The 19342-nt window shown below is 44.2% G+C and overlaps 1 protein-coding gene across 3 annotated transcripts in view; it reads left to right on the forward strand.

Annotated features, from left to right (window-relative positions):
* The window catches only part of FNDC3B (fibronectin type III domain containing 3B), a 313728-nt gene that overhangs the window by 237033 nt on the left and 57353 nt on the right, over positions 1 to 19342 (forward strand). For all 3 annotated transcript variants that reach the window (XM_066619166.1, XM_066619167.1, XM_066619168.1), the window contains 7 exons: positions 2195 to 2352; positions 3322 to 3381; positions 9376 to 9514; positions 11333 to 11386; positions 13345 to 13469; positions 14004 to 14175; positions 16631 to 16717. In XM_066619166.1, coding sequence (XP_066475263.1) covers positions 2195 to 2352; positions 3322 to 3381; positions 9376 to 9514; positions 11333 to 11386; positions 13345 to 13469; positions 14004 to 14175; positions 16631 to 16717 — 795 coding nt within the window. The remainder of the gene's footprint in view (positions 1 to 2194; positions 2353 to 3321; positions 3382 to 9375; positions 9515 to 11332; positions 11387 to 13344; positions 13470 to 14003; positions 14176 to 16630; positions 16718 to 19342) is intronic.

Below are 19342 nucleotides of genomic sequence, written 5' to 3' on the forward strand. Positions count from 1 at the left end.
GATGAATTGGGGCCTTGGTACTCTGGTGCACCCTCTTCCCTCTCTCTCATTTCCAGCTCAGCAACCCCTACCAGTTTGCCTGCCTGAAATTTTAAGATACTTTGAGGAGTAGGAAGAATGGATGGATATTGATCTTTGGGGTGTGTGCGTTGGGGGGGGATTGATTCTTTGTTTTTTAAAACAAATACGGTTTTGTGTGGGTGTGTACATGCATGTCCACACAGGCTTTTAAATTGTCATGTTGGAGGGGGTGTGATTGGATAGATTGCTAACAAGAGGGGGCCTGGGGATAGGATTGCTAATCTGATTTGGACAATTTTTGTATTATTGAGATGTGGCTGTGGGATGTCATGAACAGCTAAGTGAGTTCATGAGCTTGCAACCTGCTTCATAGCTATCTTTTGGTTCCTGTCCTACACCCTCATGTACAGCTAGAGTGTCAATCGGCCTCCTGCTACTGTACTAGGAACTGTACTCTCGTGTTCTTCTGTCAGGGAGCAAAGTTCCCCAATCTCAACAATGCAAGTAAAATGGTTACAGGTGTCCTTTATATGTTCGAAAACCCTTTTCTTCTTCACATTTACAGGCTTTTCTTTGAGGGGTCCTTTAACAATCAGTGTTCCTTTGCTCTCTGGGCTCTACCAATTATAAAAGTTCATAAAAGGACAAAGTGTTTGTGTTTTGATTTTAGCCATATGTTCTGCATGAATACGTGTGTCCTAGCTAGTGATCATAAAGGAAAGAACCCTTTCCAATAGAACATTGGCTGGATATGGTACATTAAGTTCCAAGTCCCTGTCTGGATTTATGCAAAACTGTTATGCAAGCTTGTGTCCACAATAAAAGAATTGGGGAAGAAATGCTGTTTTAGTTAGTTGCACTGGTGTATCAGCCCACCTCCATAAATCCACTTTAGTTGTTTTTTCCCCTTTATTTTTGACCTATAAAATTCCTAATTGATATCAAACATAGCGTATTTTTCAGCAGAAAATATCTTTATTCCTGGCTCCATTTGATCCCATTAGGATACCTGAGTCATTTTAATTAGGCCATCTGATCTGAGATATTGAGCTTCTGCTACAGACGTCTGGCTTAATTTGATGTCAGTTTTAATCATTCCATGTGTTTTGAGGCAATTACTCTTTATATAAGCTCAGAAGAATCCTTCTCAGTCTGATGAATTTAGTCTGTTTTTTCTATTCTTTTTTTTTTTTTTTTTAATGGTTGGATCTAAATAAAATCAAATTCTTTAAATGCTTAAATGTTGCAGATGTTTTGGCACAGGATGAAGTTAACTGAGTTCACAGATAGCAGCACGGCCGGCCCATCCATGAAGCCAAATGAAGGGGTCAACTCAGGCTGCAGATTAGTGGGGGAGGGGGTCCATCTCTGTTCACCTACTTCCTCCCCTACTCCTTTTTCTCTTTCCATTTCCTGGATTGGAAAAGGCGGACAGAGAGGAGGAAGAAATGTATATTGGAGGAGAAACCTGAGCTAGAACATTGGAGGGTGGGAGGAGCAGAGGCTGGAACATCATTGGGTGGGGGGGCTTGTCACATAAAGCACATGGCACATGGCTTGTCACATAAAGCATGTGGAGGTCTTGGGCCAGCCCTGGACAGCAGAGACGTTATCACAGTCTTGTCAGTGTGGTGAAAGTTTCCGAGTTTGAGGTTGGCATAAAACACATGCACTTTCTTTGGTGGGGCCCAACTATGCATTATGTGAAGGATATTGGATAAAGATCAGAACTCCACTCGACCTGTATTTTTCCCCTCCTCCCACAAATATCAGCTTGCAGGATGGGGAGGATTTACACTGGGGAAAGAGCAGGAGAGGAAAAGGTTAAGAACTACATCCTAGGGTGCCACATCCCTGATCTCCAAAGAGTTGGGGCAGAGTAGATTTGGGTCCACGTTACAGTCTGCCAAATCTTTTCAGAACAAAATGAAGAGGAATTGCCCATTCCTCATTCTAAGTTGGCACTGCTGATGGCTAGACGAAAGGTGAGGGCCAAATCGGCCATGATCTCACATAGGTTTTGGTTTGAAGTTAGGAGCCCCACAGGGTGGCATTTCATGACCCTGATGGTGGTTTGCTACCATCACTGTATGAGTGGTGTGTGTCCTGTATGCATATATGTGCATTAGAATTCCAGTACGCTAACTAAATCTTCTTTCCCCTCACTCTCCAGGTTTCAAATATCCAGGCAAGGATGGTTCTGCTCACGTGGTCTCCTCCAAATGGCCTTTTAAGCGGGGATAGACACAGCAATGGTTTGCCTTATAGCTGTACTTATGAAGTTGCCTTATCAGACAAAGGAAGGGATGGAAAGTACAAAATGATTTACAGGTAGATGTATGCATTTATCATCATTCTTACACATTTTTTAATGTAGGGTAGAGGTTGGGGAGAATTTGCTGCTCTTCTTTTTTCCAGGGTTGAGCACAATGTTCCTTCCATTTTCACATTTGTTGCCATTTTGCCTTCCCCCCACCACCACCGCTCCCTCCCAGCAGTTTTTCCATAGGGCTCACCAGCTGGCTGCTAAGTATTTATATACATACCCCAGTGACTTCCAGAGTGGAATATTGGTGGCTTGCCAAATTGACTACTGTGTAGTCCACACATTTCACTTAGAAAGAGGCCATTTAGCATAGAAATCTATGAAATTACTTTTTTGTATCTGAGAATGTTACCATAATCTGGATGGCTCCTAATTTTTAACAAGCAATGGCAGGGCTGCTTCTCTTTATGGGATAGTTAAATGGAGGTTTAAGTTAAAGTCATTTAAGTTAAAGTTATTTGAAAGGGATGGGAGGCTCCAAATGCAACCCACAGATACTTCAACAAATTAGCACAATAGGAGTTCTGCTGAACCCTAATCAATTCAGGTCTCATTCAACTTGGGGCTTGCACCTCTGTCGCTTCTGGTCATTTCTGTCATTTTTCTGTCTACTTGCCCCCATTCCCCAAGAGAAAAGCCTGGCTGGCAACTGAAGCAAGATGCTGGACTAGCTTCACCTTTTGTCTGATCCAGCAGAACTTTTCTTGTGTTCTAGAACAGCATTTCTCAAAGCCTTGAGGCTCCCCGAGACTCCAACAGCTTCGCACTGTGTCACTCCATGTATGCGTCGGCACTCTGGGTCTCCTGGGATTCCATACATGCACTTGCAGGGCTCCCTAAGACTCTGTTTAGGAGTCCAAAGGACTCCAGAGGCTGAAAAGTTTTTGAATTACTGTTCTAAGGCACACAGAATACGTACCTATTGCAGTACAAGTGCTTGTGTATGTTACTATTTTTAAATGTTTCTCTTTCAGTGGAGAAGAATTGGAATATAAATTGAAGGACCTTAGGCCAGCAACAGAATATCATGTCAGGTGAGCTACAATTGTTGGGAAGATGTCATGCCTTTAATCTGTTTGGTGTTAAATGTTCCATGGACATGGACATGTTAAGTGGACATGGCTACTCATATCTGAGTGCTGCCACTTCAAATGACTTCTGTGAAAGCCTGAAAATATAAGTATACATCCAGTCTTTTCCAGTATACAAGTAAATGTTGCCTTTAACACAAGTAAACATTGATAGTGGCATTTTGCTGACCATCTGTTGGACCTCAGTGGTCAGGATCCAGGCCTTTGGGTTTCAGGATTTGAGGATGCTGTCTGTCCAAGTAGTCTGGAAGCAGATGAGATGACCCAATGGAGGCAGGAGTTGAGTTCCAGTGATAAAAGAGAATCAGAGGGGCTGAAGGCAGGCGTGTAACCCACATCATGCAGGATCAAAATCTGAGGTAGCAACAGAGAAAGGTAACATAGGGTTTCACACCAGAAACAACTTGCTCCGATGGAGGAACAAGCTCTTGATGCAGATCCTGGGTTCAGTTGACTGAATAGTCAGCTGTGCTGGTCCAGCAGTTTAAATGGCTTCTTTGAACTACAGAGCTCACTCTGCCTGTCTTGCTGGGGAAATGGGGATGACATAGAAGGTCAAATGTCAGAGTAGAATGGGAGCCCTTTCCCTATGTCAATATAAAGGGTGAGGTCTAAATTAATCTGTATATATTATAAAGCAGGCCTAATATTGTTAAAAAGTTTCACTAAACCACATGTTTGTTCATGTCATTAAAACAGTGAGGTAACTTAGGCAAGCAGATAGAGGTTTAATTTTGGGGTCATGTTTCTTTTCAACAGTGGTGTACTTGTTTGCTTAGGTATTTTTCACTTTAATGTGTTCCAGCTTCACAGTTACCTGGGTCCAGTTTTATTGTTGGCATTTTCTTCATATTTTTTCAGAACGTGAAATTCACTTCCTATTAGTTGACGCTCAGAGTCATTTTTAGAAATTCCTTTCAGTAGGTTCCCTTCTGTTTTCCAAATAGCAAGGAAATTTCAGGGCACTATCTCCACCTTAAGCTTTGGCCTGCTCTTGACTTCTCTCTTTAGGTCAAGTTCTGAAGATACATGTCAGCTCCAGCCAGGGCTGAACCACCTTTAAAAACATAGCTGAGCTTTAAGGATATAGTGGGCCCCTAGGTATCCACAGGGGAACCATTCCAGGACCACCACCACCCCCATGGATAACAAATTCTGCAGGTAGTAGAAATGCTGGATCAGTCCTCTGTGGTGCTATTCCATGCAGGACTGTTGGGAATTAATTTGCAACAAGTCTCACTGAGTCTTCTAGTCTGCTGAGATTATGAAATAATTACCTAGGGATGGGACTTTTTCACACATACCATACAAAACTCAACCCAGGGCTTCACCTGCCCCATTCAAGGCAAGAGTAAAGGAACCTGTGGGAACTGCCTGTGTGCACCTGCTAGAGAAGCCAGAACCTGTGCTTTGTCCTTACATCGCAGTAAGCACAGGTACTTCATTCTCCATGGAAAAACCTTTCTCAACCGGTGACTGGAACGTGTGAACCCTTTTCATCCTGCTTGCAACAAGTAGTGGGTGTTGACTGGTGGGTATTGCGAGCACTCACCAGACTCCTAGTTTCTCCAATCTCATGTCATGTTGCTGCTCAAAAAGTTCCAGATTTTATGATCATTTTGGATTTCAGAGTTCCAGATAAGGGATACACAACCTGTATATGGAAATCACATTATTAACAAGGCCAGGAAACAACCAGCTAAATTCCCGGCTGGATCCAAAATGGTACCATACGAAAGCATAACAGGGAAAATTAAGCATAATTCAAGGTTATTTCGTGCAGCTGTTTGTTTCACTTTTTTGTTTGCTCAGCTTAAACCAGTGCAAGTCGTAAACTATGCAAAATAAAAAACTGTTTTTTGAGCTTGAGGTCTTCTCAACCTTGGCTGTGTCTTCAAGGGTTTACATTTTCAGTGGGATAAACTGTTCCATAGTAACATTGTCCTGATGCATGAGATAAACATGCTAAGCTTTCACTATCTTGCCGGAGTATCCCCACTGTTTTATTTCTTCCTGAGGGGTGGCAGACTTGGGGTGCCTGTCACTCTGAGTCTGCAGCCTTCACCTCCCTCTGACTGCTGCTGCCTCCCTCCCTTGATTAAAGAATAATTGACTTTGCACTGGAGTGAGCGGCAAATTCTGATATTCGCTTATTTGAACCTGAGGTTGATCATTCTCCTACTTACCTTTCTTGCTTTCTCCCCTGAAAGCTGAATGTTCAGCACTTCTGAGTTCCAGTGCAGCAGGCAAAGAGCCCAGTAAGCAAAAAAGTTCTTCTTTTTTTGCCATCAGGGCAGCAGACCCGAGCCTGCATCAGGAAGTTGGTTGGGTCAGGCCAGCCCTGGCTGTGGTCCAAAGTTAATTTAAAATGTATCTACATTCAATTTGACTATCCTGAGCAGTGGAGAAATACTGGGCAGCTTCTCTTGGCTCCTTTCCCCACTCCCCCATGCCCAGGACAAATCCTTTGTCTTGTCATGAAGAACTTCATGAACTTTCATGAAGTTTTGACTTCATGAAAAATCAGTATGTCCATGTTTACAGTTTGAGCCTGAACAGCAACCGATGTGTCAGCAATAGTACTTTGCATCGTGCTTTAGAGCAAAGGTCTTCAAAATTTTAGCTGCCAGGGCCACATCACTCAGTCTTGGGCTAAAGGTGGAAGGGAAGGAAGGAAGGAAGGAAGGAATTCCACCTTTCCCCCGCATTTAAGGTGCCCAAGGCAGCCAACAACGTAAAACATACATTTCTTCCAGAACTCTTAAGAGTTTTGCAGCGGCAGACTTGCTTGCTGCCTCTTTTACAAGAGCAAGAGTGACCCAACCCAGGTACTTTGTCTAGCAGGAAGAAGAAGGTGACTTTTGGAGGGCAGGAGAGAGGAGGAAAGAAGAGCCCTAGGAGGAGCATGTATAAACATAATGCTGCTGAGTTCAGCAAGCCTGTCAAAATCTGTGGTGCGACCAGATGGGACCTGCAGGCTCTAACTTGGGTATCCTTATTCTAGAGCAGGGGTGCTCACACTTTTTGGGCTCGAGAGCTACTTTGAAACCCAGCAAGGCCCGGAGATCTACCAGAGTTTTTTTTACAATGTTCGTGCCATCATAACATATAACATTTATGTGTACAATGTATGTTGGTGTACCTTGAGCCCCACTGAGTATAACAGGACTTACTCCTGACTAGACATGCCTAGGATTAGGCTGTGAGGCTGCAATCCTAGCCACACTTACCTGGGAGTAAGCCCCATTGAGTACAATGGGCCTTACTCCCGGCGTTTCCTCCCAGAGGCACCTGAAGGGGGGGGGTCGGCACTCCGCGATCTACTCATTTTGCCTCGCGATCTACCGGTAGATCGTGATCCACCTATTGAGCACCCCTGTTCTAGAGTTTGCAAAGCACTTCATATCAATTATCTCAGTATGTAATATTCTACCTGTATTGAAGATTGGTGAGTCTGAGACTTGGGAACTATGGCTAGTAAATTCATGGCTGAGGCAGGATTTGAACTCATGCTCTCAGCAGTTCCAGCTCTCAAACAGTTCTAGTCCTCAGGCAAAATAGTGCAAGCCCCACAGATTAACAAGCCCGGGGCACTGTAAACTGCTTCTTTTAAGCTTCCTTCTCTGGCACTGAACATAACCAGTTGGAAACCTTTTTAGGGTATGATTTCATTGAGTGCTGTATGTATTCCGTCTGGCTGGACAACCAAAGCAACCGTGTAAGGGCAGCCTGCCACGATGAAATGGTCCTTTAACCCACTTTGAATTGTCTTCTTAGTCAAAAGACTACCAAGACCCAACTCAAACCATGGAAGTCCCAGGGAGGAGAAAGGCAATGACCCCAAACAGTTTGCCTTCCCTTGACAAATATCCACTATCCCATTGAAGTCAATGCTAAGGACTTTACCCAGGTTTATAGAGCAACAAATGCACAGTAGTTGCTAATTTTGTTGGGCAGGATTCAGATGTCTTCCCCCACAGGGAACGTTTCTTCTTGGGGATGTTGAATTTTCCCAGCATACAATTCACAATATCATGTTGCTGGGAAAATTCAATTTTTCCCATGGCTAGTATGGCCGTTGTATTGGAGTATATATTAGTATATATTACTAATGTGGCCGTAGTATAATATTAGGGTATAATATATAATAGTATATATTACTGATGTAGTCGTAGTAATGTTACAAGTCCTACTGGACAGTGCCTTTAAAAGAGAAACCATAAGAAATGGTGGCCTTGCTCCCTCTTTCCCTTATGTTCTGACTGTGTATCACAGTTATACCTTTGAATCTGAACTTGCAGGACTATCCTGGGGAAACTGGGCCTTACCAGAAGTGAGATGGAAGAAGCTTTTACAAAGCAATGGTTAACTTTTCTTCCCATATTGCAAAACTCAGTCTAACTTGAATTTGCTGCCTGCAAATTATACTGACAACATCTAGTCTTTGGCCGTTCCCATGTGTGTGCTGTTTGTGGATTCTTCAGCCAAGCTTCCAGATGGGGGAGATGATAAATAGTTTCAATTTCTTCTCATTTTCATCAACCATTTGCTAAAAGATGAATTACTCTCAGTTCCGAAAGGCCTTTTCAGTTCCAAACTGAATCCTTGATCAGAACTGTTAACAGACATTTCTTATATAATTGTATTTTTTTTTTTACAGTTTTATGTCATGTACTGCTTTGTTTATCTTTTTGAAGGCAGAAAGGCAGAACACTTTTCATAAAGAAAATAAAAAATTAACACACTGAAGAAAGTAAAAATATAATAATTCTGTATGAAGGACTCAAATTCCACATGTTATGGAATAGGTAGAGAAATCTACCTGGACCCTTCTTTATTCTGCCATCTACTTAAGATGGCTTTATAGGCAGGCTTTTGGTGAAGAATGATAGGACTATAAAGCAAAGAGACAGCCAGGAAGGATATGGTCCCGGGGATCATGTTCATGAAGAGTATTGAGTATATATGCCAAGTTAGAATTTGTTGATGTTTAATCTCTATAGCAGTGGTTCTCAAACTCTGAGGGAGTTTTACTCCCTCAGTAAGTACTTGCAGGGAAGGGGATAGGGCGAGGAGGGGTGCTTTGCACTTTAAGAAGACAGGGCTGCAGGGGGTGCGGAGAACCCTGTACAGCGCTCCCTGAGGCTTGGAACGTTCACTAAAATGTTTTTAGTGAACGTTCCAAGCCTCGGGGAGCACTGTGCATGGCTCCCCGCACCTCCTGCAGCCCTGCCTTCTTAAAGTAAGTGCAAGCACCCCCCCTCGCCCCCCCTTAGCAACGCTGCCTCTCTCCCTTTCCCCTGCCCTTAAAGGGACGCAGGAAGCGTTACACAAACTGTACACGTTACAGATCTGTCACGACCCACCAGTTTGAGAACCTCTACTCTATAGGGTCTATGAAACAATGTACTAGTACAGTATAACCTACTGAGGCTCCATCAACCACAGACAGATCTGTACAAGATCTGACTGCTCTGGCTACTTATAAATTTCCAGATTTATATATCATTCCTTCGTTTACTTGTTAAATCTTTTAAATTGTGTATGCCATCCTTCCATCATCACAGGAGCCACCAGGATGAAGGCAATGTATGTCCTGCTTTTTCTGTGGGGTTTGCAGTGGTCTCCCATTCAGGGGCCTGATCAGGTCCACACCTGATTCAATCCCTGGTATCTCCAAATATGGCTGGGAAAGACCCCAGCTTGTCAGCTGTTCTTCAGGGTTTCATGCAGTGTAGACAGTACAGACTAGTAGTTTGACTCAGTAGAATATGTTCAATGCTGCAGGGTGCTTCTTGGTGCCCAAAGACTTGCATATTAAAGAATGTAACAGACAACCTTATTGAGAAGATTGATAAAATGCATAATGAAGATAGCCTGCTTCAAATACAGAAAAATAGCAATTTTTTTCTCCTTCACGTTTTGTGTGTGTTTCAGGATATACGCAATATACAATTCAGTAAAGGGATCCTGTTCAGAGCCTGTTAGCTTCACCACTCACAGCTGTGTCCCAGAGTGCCCTTTGCCACCCAAAGCATCACACAAGACCAAAAATTCCTTAACTTTGCAGTGGAAGGTAAGTCACACAAAAGCTTGTGTCTCTTTGAGAAAGAACAAAATATGCTATCTTTTAAATCTGATTAATGAACTATTTCTAATGTACTGAACCAGGTGAGTGAAGGAATATTGGGATGAAAAGAACATAAGAACAGCCTTGCTGGATCAGGCCATAGCCCCATCTAGTCCAGCTTCTTGCATCTCACTTCGGCCCACCAAATGCCCCAGGGAGCACACCAGTTAACAAGAGACCTGCATCCTGGTGCCCTTCCTTGCATCTGGCATTCTGACATAGCCCATTTCTAAAATCAGGAGGTTGCACTTACACATCATGGCTTGTAACCCGTAATGGATTTTTCCTCCAGAAACTTGTCCAATCCCCTTTTAAAGGCATCTAGGCCAGATGCCATCACATCATGCAGCAATAAGTTCCACAATGTTCCACAGAGAAGCAAATACAGTAGTCCCTTGGTATATGTGGGGGATTCATTCCAGGATTGCCCATGGATATTGAATTCCATAGATAAGTAAATCTACAGTTGGGCCTCAGAGCACCTCCCAGAAGTGATAGGAAGTCTCCTGTGCAAACTGAAAGTGCCTTCCAGATGTATCCAGGGGGCCTTCTGAGGCACAGGGAAAACACTTTTGGCCTTGCTACATCTCAGAAGGCCTTTGAACATGACTGAAAGTCTCTGGCAAACAGAAGTGCTTTCCAGGTGTGTCCGTGGATGGGGTCATGACTTACCTTCTCCTCCTCCAGTGGTGCTGCTGAGAATCATGGCTGTGCTGACACAGGAGCAGGTAGTCACCACTTCCAACTCTGCTGCCTTGCCACTTCCCATCCAGCTGGTTTAGAGGAAGCTGCAGTGCATACTAGTGCTGGATGGAGGAATTGGGTGCCGCATCAACTGCCAAGCCAGCTTGTACTGTGCCTTCCTTCACTGATGGTCCAAGCCTTGAGTCAGGCTTCTAGATAGTTCTCAGATGGGAGTGCTTTCTGTTATGGGTCTTCAGTTTGGGGGCTTACCTCAAGGACTTATTTTAGCCCACCTGCTCCTTGCTAAGACCGAAGCTGAGTTGAATTCCATCCCTGCCCACCTGACCCTCTTTCTATCATCTGAACCCTTGCTTTGTACAGTGAAATAGTAGTATCATAGTGGTGCCTTCTTGTGGAAGCGAGAAGCAATTTCTAGATAAGTTAAACTGACTTTAAGCGGGCCAGTGAAAACCATTTGAGTAAGAGAGGTTTCTAGTGATCTGGTTGAGGTTAGTCCAAATCACTCGGGAAGGTGAAACATCCTAGGCTGCTATTCGTGCCCAGAAGAGAAAACAAACGAGAGCCACAAATGTAGAATGTGAGTAGAACCCACTTACACCTTCCAAATGCAACCACTGTTTAATTTCATGCTAAGTAATTTCTGTTTTCTAAAGCAGTGGTTCTCACACCTTTAGCACTGGGGCCCACTTTTTAGAATGAGAATCTGTCGGGACCTACCAGAAGTTATGTCATGGCCGGAAGTGACATCATCAAGCAGGAAAAAATTTTTAACAATCCTAGGCTGCTATCCAATCCACACTTACCCAGGAGTAAGTCCCATTTACTGTCATTGTTAAAAGCATATATATAGTGGCTTGTTAAAAGAACAGAGCTGTAACATTTCTGCAAATGCAGTCACATACCATGATAGCATCAAGTCTAATATATTAAAAATAAAATATTGAAATGAATGGGGACCCACCTGAAATTGCCTCACAACCCACCTAGTGGGTCCCGATCCACAGTTTGAGAAACACTGTTCTAAAGGTTTCTTTTTTTCTTCTTCTGATTTTAATGTAGGCTCCTCTTGACAATGGTTCAAAAATCACCAGCTATCTTTTAGAGTGGGATGAGGTAGGTAAAAAAAAAAAATCAGAAAACGAAACTGTTTTTTAAAAGAAACAAGCATTTAATTTTACCACGAATATATTGAGGGGGGGGGGGTTTGGAGATCACATGTCTCCATGCGTTTGCATTTAACCTATCCTACCTCCTGAGACTCTGGCCTTAAGAAGATCATAGTTGAGTAGTTTGCAGTTCTGCAGTCTTGTAGGGTTCAAGAAACAAAGGATTAGCATAAAGTTCATCAGCTGCTATCATTGGTTTCCCCTCCTTGTAAAGGGAATGAGGACATGGGAAATGAATTGAAAGCTACTTGCCACTTGCCAGAGCATTCTCTAGAAATGTGACCTAAAATAGGGGGGGGGGGGGAATATGCAAGAGAGACAAGATTGCAGAGTTCTAGGAAGATTGTAAGGCTTATGGAGCAGCTTGCCGCAGGTTCTTGTCCCAAACTGCAGCAACTACTGAAAATAGGAGGGTTTCCAAGCTATTAAATGCCTGACAAATTAGAACTATCTGCCAGCTTCTGATGATGACTGTGGGGTGTAAAATATAAGCTGCTGTGAGAAATTTGAAATATCAGCCAACCCAAACTGAGCTTGGGGAATATAAAATGTCAACTCAGGTGGTAAATATTTTGTGTGTGCAGATTTACGTTTTCAAATAATTAGATGGAAAATAATCATCCAAAAAAAGGCTGATGGAGCCTTGAGGAAATGGCAATGTTTATTTCAAGGGTTTATCTGAATGTTTTTTTTTTAAATGATTCTGCATGAGAGAAAATGCTAGCGTGTCGCTAGGAGGAGTTCCCGGCTTGAAATGGGAGCAAATGTGAGGCTTTCAAGGTGCTCTGGGATGAATTGGCCACTGTGACACTGTAGGTCATAAGACAGTAACTTTTTTACTGCTTTAAAATCTGCACCCAAATCCTGGTTGTTTTTTGGCTGCTTCAAATCTTCCTGTTTAGGAACCAGTCATAAGACAAATAAAATCTGAATTCAGGGCTTTTCAAACATTTCCTTCAAGGAGACTTTTAAAATTTAAAACAGAAATTATTTAAAATTTCTGCACTCTCTTTCACTAGGGAATCAAAACCACTTAATGGCCTAGCAACGTGCATACAGTAATCAAGACAATGTCAGATAACATAGGACTGGTGAGGCAATTCTTTGCACTGTAACAGAAGCCAAGTTTTGAGAGTTTGTGGGGAAATTGATAACTCCAAAGTTTGTTTCTGAACCTTGAGAACTTCTGTGGTGCCTCTAGTGTAGTGCCTCACACTCTTAGCACCGGGACCCACTTTTTAGAATAAGAATCTGTCAGGACCCACCGGAAGTGACATCATCAAGCCAGAAAATTTTTAACAATCTTTGGCTGCAATCCTACCAACACATACCCAGGAGTAAGCCCCATTGACTATCATTGTTAAAAGCATATACAGAGTTAAAAGTACAGATCTGTAACATTTCCCCAAATGCTGTCACATACCAAGGTAGCATCAAGTCTAATATATTAAAAATAAAATATTGAAATGAATGGGGACACATCTGAAATGATGTGCAACCCACCTAGTGGGTCCCAACCCACAGTTTGAGAAACTCTAGTGAAAATGAGAGTTCAGGGGAGGGCAACTGTGTGCATCTGATGTCTTGCTTGGGGGCATTTAGCCCTTGTAAGTAAATTTGTGAATATCTTCCAATGGACAGACCCATACGTTATGGGCATTACTTGGGAAAGAAAGTAGGCACATGTGCAGATGAACATTTGGCAAAACCCCAGTCTGATCAAAAGCACACACATGTTGTCTTCAAAATAGCGTCACACAGTGCTTTCTACTAGGTGTTACGCTTGCATCCTCAAGAAAGTAATTGCAGAGATGAAACATCCTACAGTAGTGCCCCTGACTTTATAGGTTCATACTTCATGTGGCCTTTATGAATTTTTAAAAATGATATGCTCTGTTCTTTCAGGGAAAAAGGAGCAGTGGTTTTAGAGAATGTTACTTCGGGAGTCAAAAACATTACAAGGTGACGAAACTCTGTCCAGCGATGGGTTACACATTCCGCGTAGCAGCTCAGAACGACATAGGCACGAGGTGAGCTTCTGCTTCCTGTTGAACTCCCCATCCATGAGTGAGTTGTCTTTGAAGACTAAATACAGCTTGGTTTCTATGGATGTGTTTTTAGAGATTCTTTGGAATTCTGTGCTCAGAGTTGGAATGAGGTCAGACTTACGTTTGACTTGGTTAGGAGTAATCAAGGATTATAGTTAGGAGGTACATGAAGGCTGTATTTCCAGAAAGGCTCTTGCTGGACCAACTGAGGAATGCCAACAAGGAAGAGTAGCCAGAGCAAGATGGAGAAATCCAAATAGACCAGTCATACTACAGTGGTTCAGATGATGGTTGGCTCTGATGCTTGAAACAGCACCAAGCCTGTAACTGAATCTAGTTTGCAAAGCAAAGTTTAGGCAAATTATGCTTTGACATAGTATCCAAGCCAAGAAACTGTAGTTTGTGATGTTGCTGTGTCCTCCAAGGCCAGTGTTTGTGATAGTGCCTCAAGGATGGTAGGTTTCTATAAATGTTGCCTACAGTTCATCCTCTGTCCTCTTCTCTACTGCTTCCCAGTGGCTTTAGTCAAGAAGTGGTATGGTACACATCAGGGAATATTCCTCAAACCCCTTCTGCACCAAAGCTTGTTCGTGCTGGAGTCACATGGATCACCCTGCAGTGGAATAAAGCCGAAGGCTGCACACCAGAAGAAGTGATTACCTATACCTTGGAGATTCAGGAGGAAGATGTAAGTTCGGAGTTATTACAGCAAAGTGCAGAAAACTGTCACCTCTCTTTCTAGCCGCGGGGGCCTTGCTCTGACTAGGCCTGGGGTCTGCAACCTGTGTTTTTAGAGCCGCATGCGGCTCTTTCAGCGGTCTGCTGCGGCTCCCAAGTGGGGGCTGGAAGTGGGCCGTCTTCCCTGCAGCCGCCGCCCAGCCCTGTGGGCGCCTCTCTCCGGTGCGATGTGCTGCGGGCGCTGGCTGCTGGTGAGTGCGGGATCGGGGCGCCGCCCTTGCCCACAGCAGCTCCTTCGGCATGCAGGGGCAACGGCGCTCTCCCACACCTGCTCTCCGTGCCCCACTGAGAGCAGGCGCTGCGGGACAGGGCCGCTGGTGGCGGGCGTGGGGGATGCTTTGCAGGTACCCCTGTGGCCGGGCAGGGAGAGCTGGCAGCGCTGGCGCGGCCGCGCATGGGCTCAGCGGGGAAGGGCATCAAAGGAAGGGGCAGCGGCGCTCTCTCGCACCTACTCTCCACGCCCCACTGCGAGCAGGTGCCCGCAGGTGCCCCACTGCGAGCAGGTGCGGGGAGGCAGCTGGGCACCTCTTCCCTGCGCCCTTCCTTCCTTCTCCCTGCAGCGAACAGGGGGCTGAACCGCGTGGCTGCTGGTGGCAGGCACCGGGGGTGCTTTGCAGGGACCCCTGTGGCCGGGCAGGGAGAGCTGGTGGTGCATGGGCTCAGCGGGGAAGGGTGGGTGAAAGTGGCAAAGGGGGTGACAGAGCGCCTCTCTGTCACCCCCTTTGCTAAACTAATTACTATGTAAAAATACAGAGGCATTTCCGAGGCAGATAAGCTGCGCTCCGAAGCCTCCTCTGACCCCTTCCCGCAACTTGGAGTGCTTAGCCCCAGGTGCGCGTGCACCACCCTGCGCCCAGGCTGGGCTCTTCTCACCCTGGCGCCGTTCCCCTCCCCCCCGGCACAGAGCAGGCAGGGGGATCCTTCGGCTCCATCCCTCTGAGACTGGCAGGCTTCGTGATGCCCTTTGCCTTAATGTTGCCCCCCCCCACTGCAGAAGAGAGGGGTGACCGACCCTGGAGCTCCCTGGAGTGCGCCTGCAGGGAGTGCACACTTTCCTGGGAATAAACCCCATTGAACTGAATGGGACTTACTTCTGAGTAGGCATGCTTAGGATTGGGAGCCGACTCCAGAATCAGCCCCTCTGGCCTTCCTGCGATTTCTCTCCTGGTCAGTGTGCCTGAGCATGGAAGTCAGTCTCTCTGAAACCGACAAGGCAGACTTCCCAAAAGAAGTCTGAGGGTAGAGGATGCGATCCTAATACTACACACACTGGCTAAGTAGGAAGCTCCATGGAAATCAGAGAGGCGCTTACTTCTGAGTAAGCCTGCATACGTCTTCCCATTGCTTCGATTCAGCGCAAAGCAGCATCTGTCGGTTTTTTTTCCCCCTCCCCTGACTCCACTTTAGAGTCAAATGAAATCCCATTGATTTTAACACACTGTAGTTTTTTTTTATACATAGCATAAATGTAAAAAAAAAACTATATATGCAGTTTTATCTTCATTTTAGATGTCAAGAGGCTTTTGTGGCTCCCGAGGTTTTCTTTTCTCCGGAAAACGGCTCTTTGAATGTTTAAGGTTGCCGACCCCTGGACTAGGTGCTTTGTACATAGTGATAGATAAGCCCATGACCCCTAGGCTTTCTCTGACCTTAGTGCTCTGGGAAAGGTGATACTGTCCCTGTCTCCTCTCTGCAGTTCCAGGGTTGTGAGAGAGGCTGGGACTCTGGTCGCACTCAACTAAGAGCTGTGGCCTGCTTGCATCAGCAACTATGGCAATCTACATTTGGAGCCATGCTTGCTGTGAAGCCATCCAGACCTGCAAAAATTCTTGCTCGAATGCTGAGCTTGTGTGTGGTTAACATTTTTGCTGTGGGTGGAGAGGATTTTTAAACACTTTCCTTATGCTATGTCTCGCTGAGCTCTTAACAGCTTCAGCATCTTAAAGAAAGAAATGGGCAGCCTATAGGTAGTGGCATGGCTGTAGGGGGACAGTGTGGTACATACTGCAGGTGCTGCAACATGCCTTGTGAGCAGCCCCTCCCACTCGCCGTCAGACCATTCCAGGCAGCAGTGGCAATGTGCAGCCTGTGGGACTCCCCCTTCCCCCAGATTCAGCACATGCTCCAGTTGCATGGTTGCTTCGGTAGGGGAGCTTTAGATAAAGGAGTGTGCTATAAATTTTGTTAAGTTTAGTGGGATTAACAGGCATTCCATGCCGTTGCATTGTTAAAACTATTACGCATTTTACAATTTTAGTTAACTTGTTCTGGCCTGTATTTTTATTTCTGCCAGATCTTGCAATCTTATGTCCAGATTTTTCAAAATTTCTGAGTTTTTAATTTTTCAGACTTCCTTCACTTGGCCTGTTCTTTGACATGACCTGTAACTCAACTTGGCATTTTAGGATAGTGTGTTTCATACCAAGTACACTGGAGAAGACCGAACCTGTACTGTGAAAAATCTCAAAAGAAGCACACAATATAAGTTCAGAGTAAGTGCTCCCTTTTCTTTTCCATGCCCCTTTTCATTGCAGGAATTAATGATATAGCTTCATTATCCTCCTCTTGAATTTCTCTGTTCAGGTTGAACACAGTGGGAGCAGGAACAATTATGCCTGACTCCTCCCCAGCCATAGACCCTGCACATCCCCATATTTAGCACATGTCTGCAGAGGCAAGCACTGAATGTTGGACACCGGGGTGGGGGGGTATGGCCAGGTGTGGAGCCTAGGTCTAAGTAGAGCACTCCCTCTGTCTCACCTGTCCCTTACATACTTTCAGGGTAACCACCTGAACAAGTCTCATATGTTTTGTGTTAACCTAGAATGTTAGGTTAGAATGTTAGAATGTTGTGTTAACCTAGAATGAATGTTAACCTAGAAGTTAAGAGAAAGAGAATAGCTGGAAGAGAAGCAGCATGCTTTGTTCCTGCCTAAAAAATTGATAGCATTCTGATGTACTCATGCAACCACATGAACAGAAGCCACTTTGCTGACCTCACCCCTCCTTTCAGAACCCCTTCAAACATCCCTGCTGAAGGTTTGGGAATGCATGGCAGCAGGAAGGAATGTGGCTTGGGTGGTTTTGAAGGTGGATGAGGGAGTAATCAGAAGCCTGAAGGGAATCCCAAGTGCCCTGCACTAAAAGTGGAGCAATTCAGATTCCCACCCTGTCTTAAAGCCTACCAGGTGATCCTGGGCCATTAACATCCCCTAACTCACCCCACAGGTCATTGTAAGGCTAACATCAGGGAGGGGGAAGAAATCATGAACACTTCCCCAAGCTCTCTAGAGGAAGGGTGGAATTTGAGGTAATAAAATGTTGCATTGACGTATGTAAGGGAACCTTCCCACATGCTGTTCTGCTTCACTTTTAGAGTTGATTAATCAAAGTTTGTTTTATTTATAAGAGCAGTTATATCCTACCTCTCAGTTCATTTAAAGCTCCCAGAGGCTAACAATATGGTTACATTTGAAAGCAATTGAAGTTAATTTCAAACACACACATGCGCGCACAATTTGAAAAATACAGAGCTGGGAGGTAACACAATCATCACCTCACTGTCAAAAGACAATAGAGGGGGAACTAAACAGATCTCTTTGGACAGTCTGGGCGCTGTCTCAGAGAGAGAGAGAGAGAGTCATTTTGCCTTTTCTCTGTTTTTTTTCAGTCAATGAAATTTATGTAAGTTTCCATAGTACTGGACCTTTAATCTAGGTACCTTTTGGAGATACTGAGCAAGTGTAAAAGAGCATGTAGTTCAACACAAGTTACTGCCCTCTGCTAGAAGGAATTACTATCGTTGAATGGTTTCCTTTTCATTATCACAGTATCTCTATCACACACTGGATGCAAAGCAACCTCCCAAAAATAATTGTGTGTACTTAACTCTGGCTCAAATTGGCCCCTGCCAGTTAATCAACCATAGGTTTAAAAAAAATTAATCAATTGTTTAAAATCTGCCTGTTACTCCACCAAGCAAAGAAACACACGCATTTAGGCATGGAGTGTGTTTGCTTTTAACCAGCACACTTTTTGTTGTTAGAGTCACATATGACTACGTTTTGCAAGACATCTTTTGACACCTGAGTTAATTTTGGGTGTATTTTTATAATCTTGCCACAAGATGGCACCCGAATTTTTTTGTTTTCCTATAAGGAATCTTTGCACTCAAAGATTCTTCTGAAACGTATTTCTATGCACATAATGTTCATTTAACAAAACATTCCATTGTTCATTTTGAGTGTCCCATTCTATATAATTTTCTCAAGGAAGCAAAGGTAAAGTACAGCAAAATATTGGTGAAGGAAAAGCATTCTCTACATATCCTGTCGATAAATGTGTAAAGATGTGTTAAGTCAGAGGCAAACTTTTTCAGAGTTAAAATCTCTTTGAAAGAGGGAGTGTTGCTTCCCCTTCACTTCTAGCAAACGGGTTTTACAGGTTTTGGTATTTGTTTCAAAAGCTTGTTTTCCTGCAGCTTACAATGGGAAAGTAACAATGTGTGTATATATATATACCCTGAAAAATGATGCCCCTGCCAAAATATTAACTACTGCCCCCCCCCCACAAGACACACTGCTTGTTGTAGATTAACCATGTATGAATGTAGCCTTTCCAAATGCTTGAGCCAGTTGAACAGGAAATAAATTTCAGATGCACCTCGGTGCCGTTTAAATATTCTTCTTTCTTTAAAAATCCATTAAACAGCAATTCTACTTCCTGCCTGTAGTATAGTTTTGCCTGCAAAGGCACCACAGGAAGGCTGCCTGATCCGCATCAGCCCATAACCTTATGATGACCTATTGCAAAGTGTTCTCTTGTGAACTTACTAGACTCCATGTCATCAAGGGTCCTTCCCCTGTGTGCATGAGTCCCTTAGGCCAGTTGTTCCCAAATGCTTTAGCACCGGAACCGACTTTTCAAAATGACACTCTGTTGGGACCCACCTAACTTTATGAGACTAAAAACAAAGTTTCACTTTACCAGTTCTGAAATTCTGATTTTATTCTTTTTACTATTGGGGTGGGGCACCTCTTCCTGGAGCACTATTGTGCTCCACACCCATCAGATCTGGACCATTCTGGTGGCCTTGCATTTCCCTTTACAATGGATCA

The sequence above is a fragment of the Tiliqua scincoides genome, chromosome 3 (genome assembly GCF_035046505.1).
Source record: "Tiliqua scincoides isolate rTilSci1 chromosome 3, rTilSci1.hap2, whole genome shotgun sequence".
In the NCBI taxonomy this organism is placed as follows: domain Eukaryota; kingdom Metazoa; phylum Chordata; class Lepidosauria; order Squamata; family Scincidae; genus Tiliqua; species Tiliqua scincoides.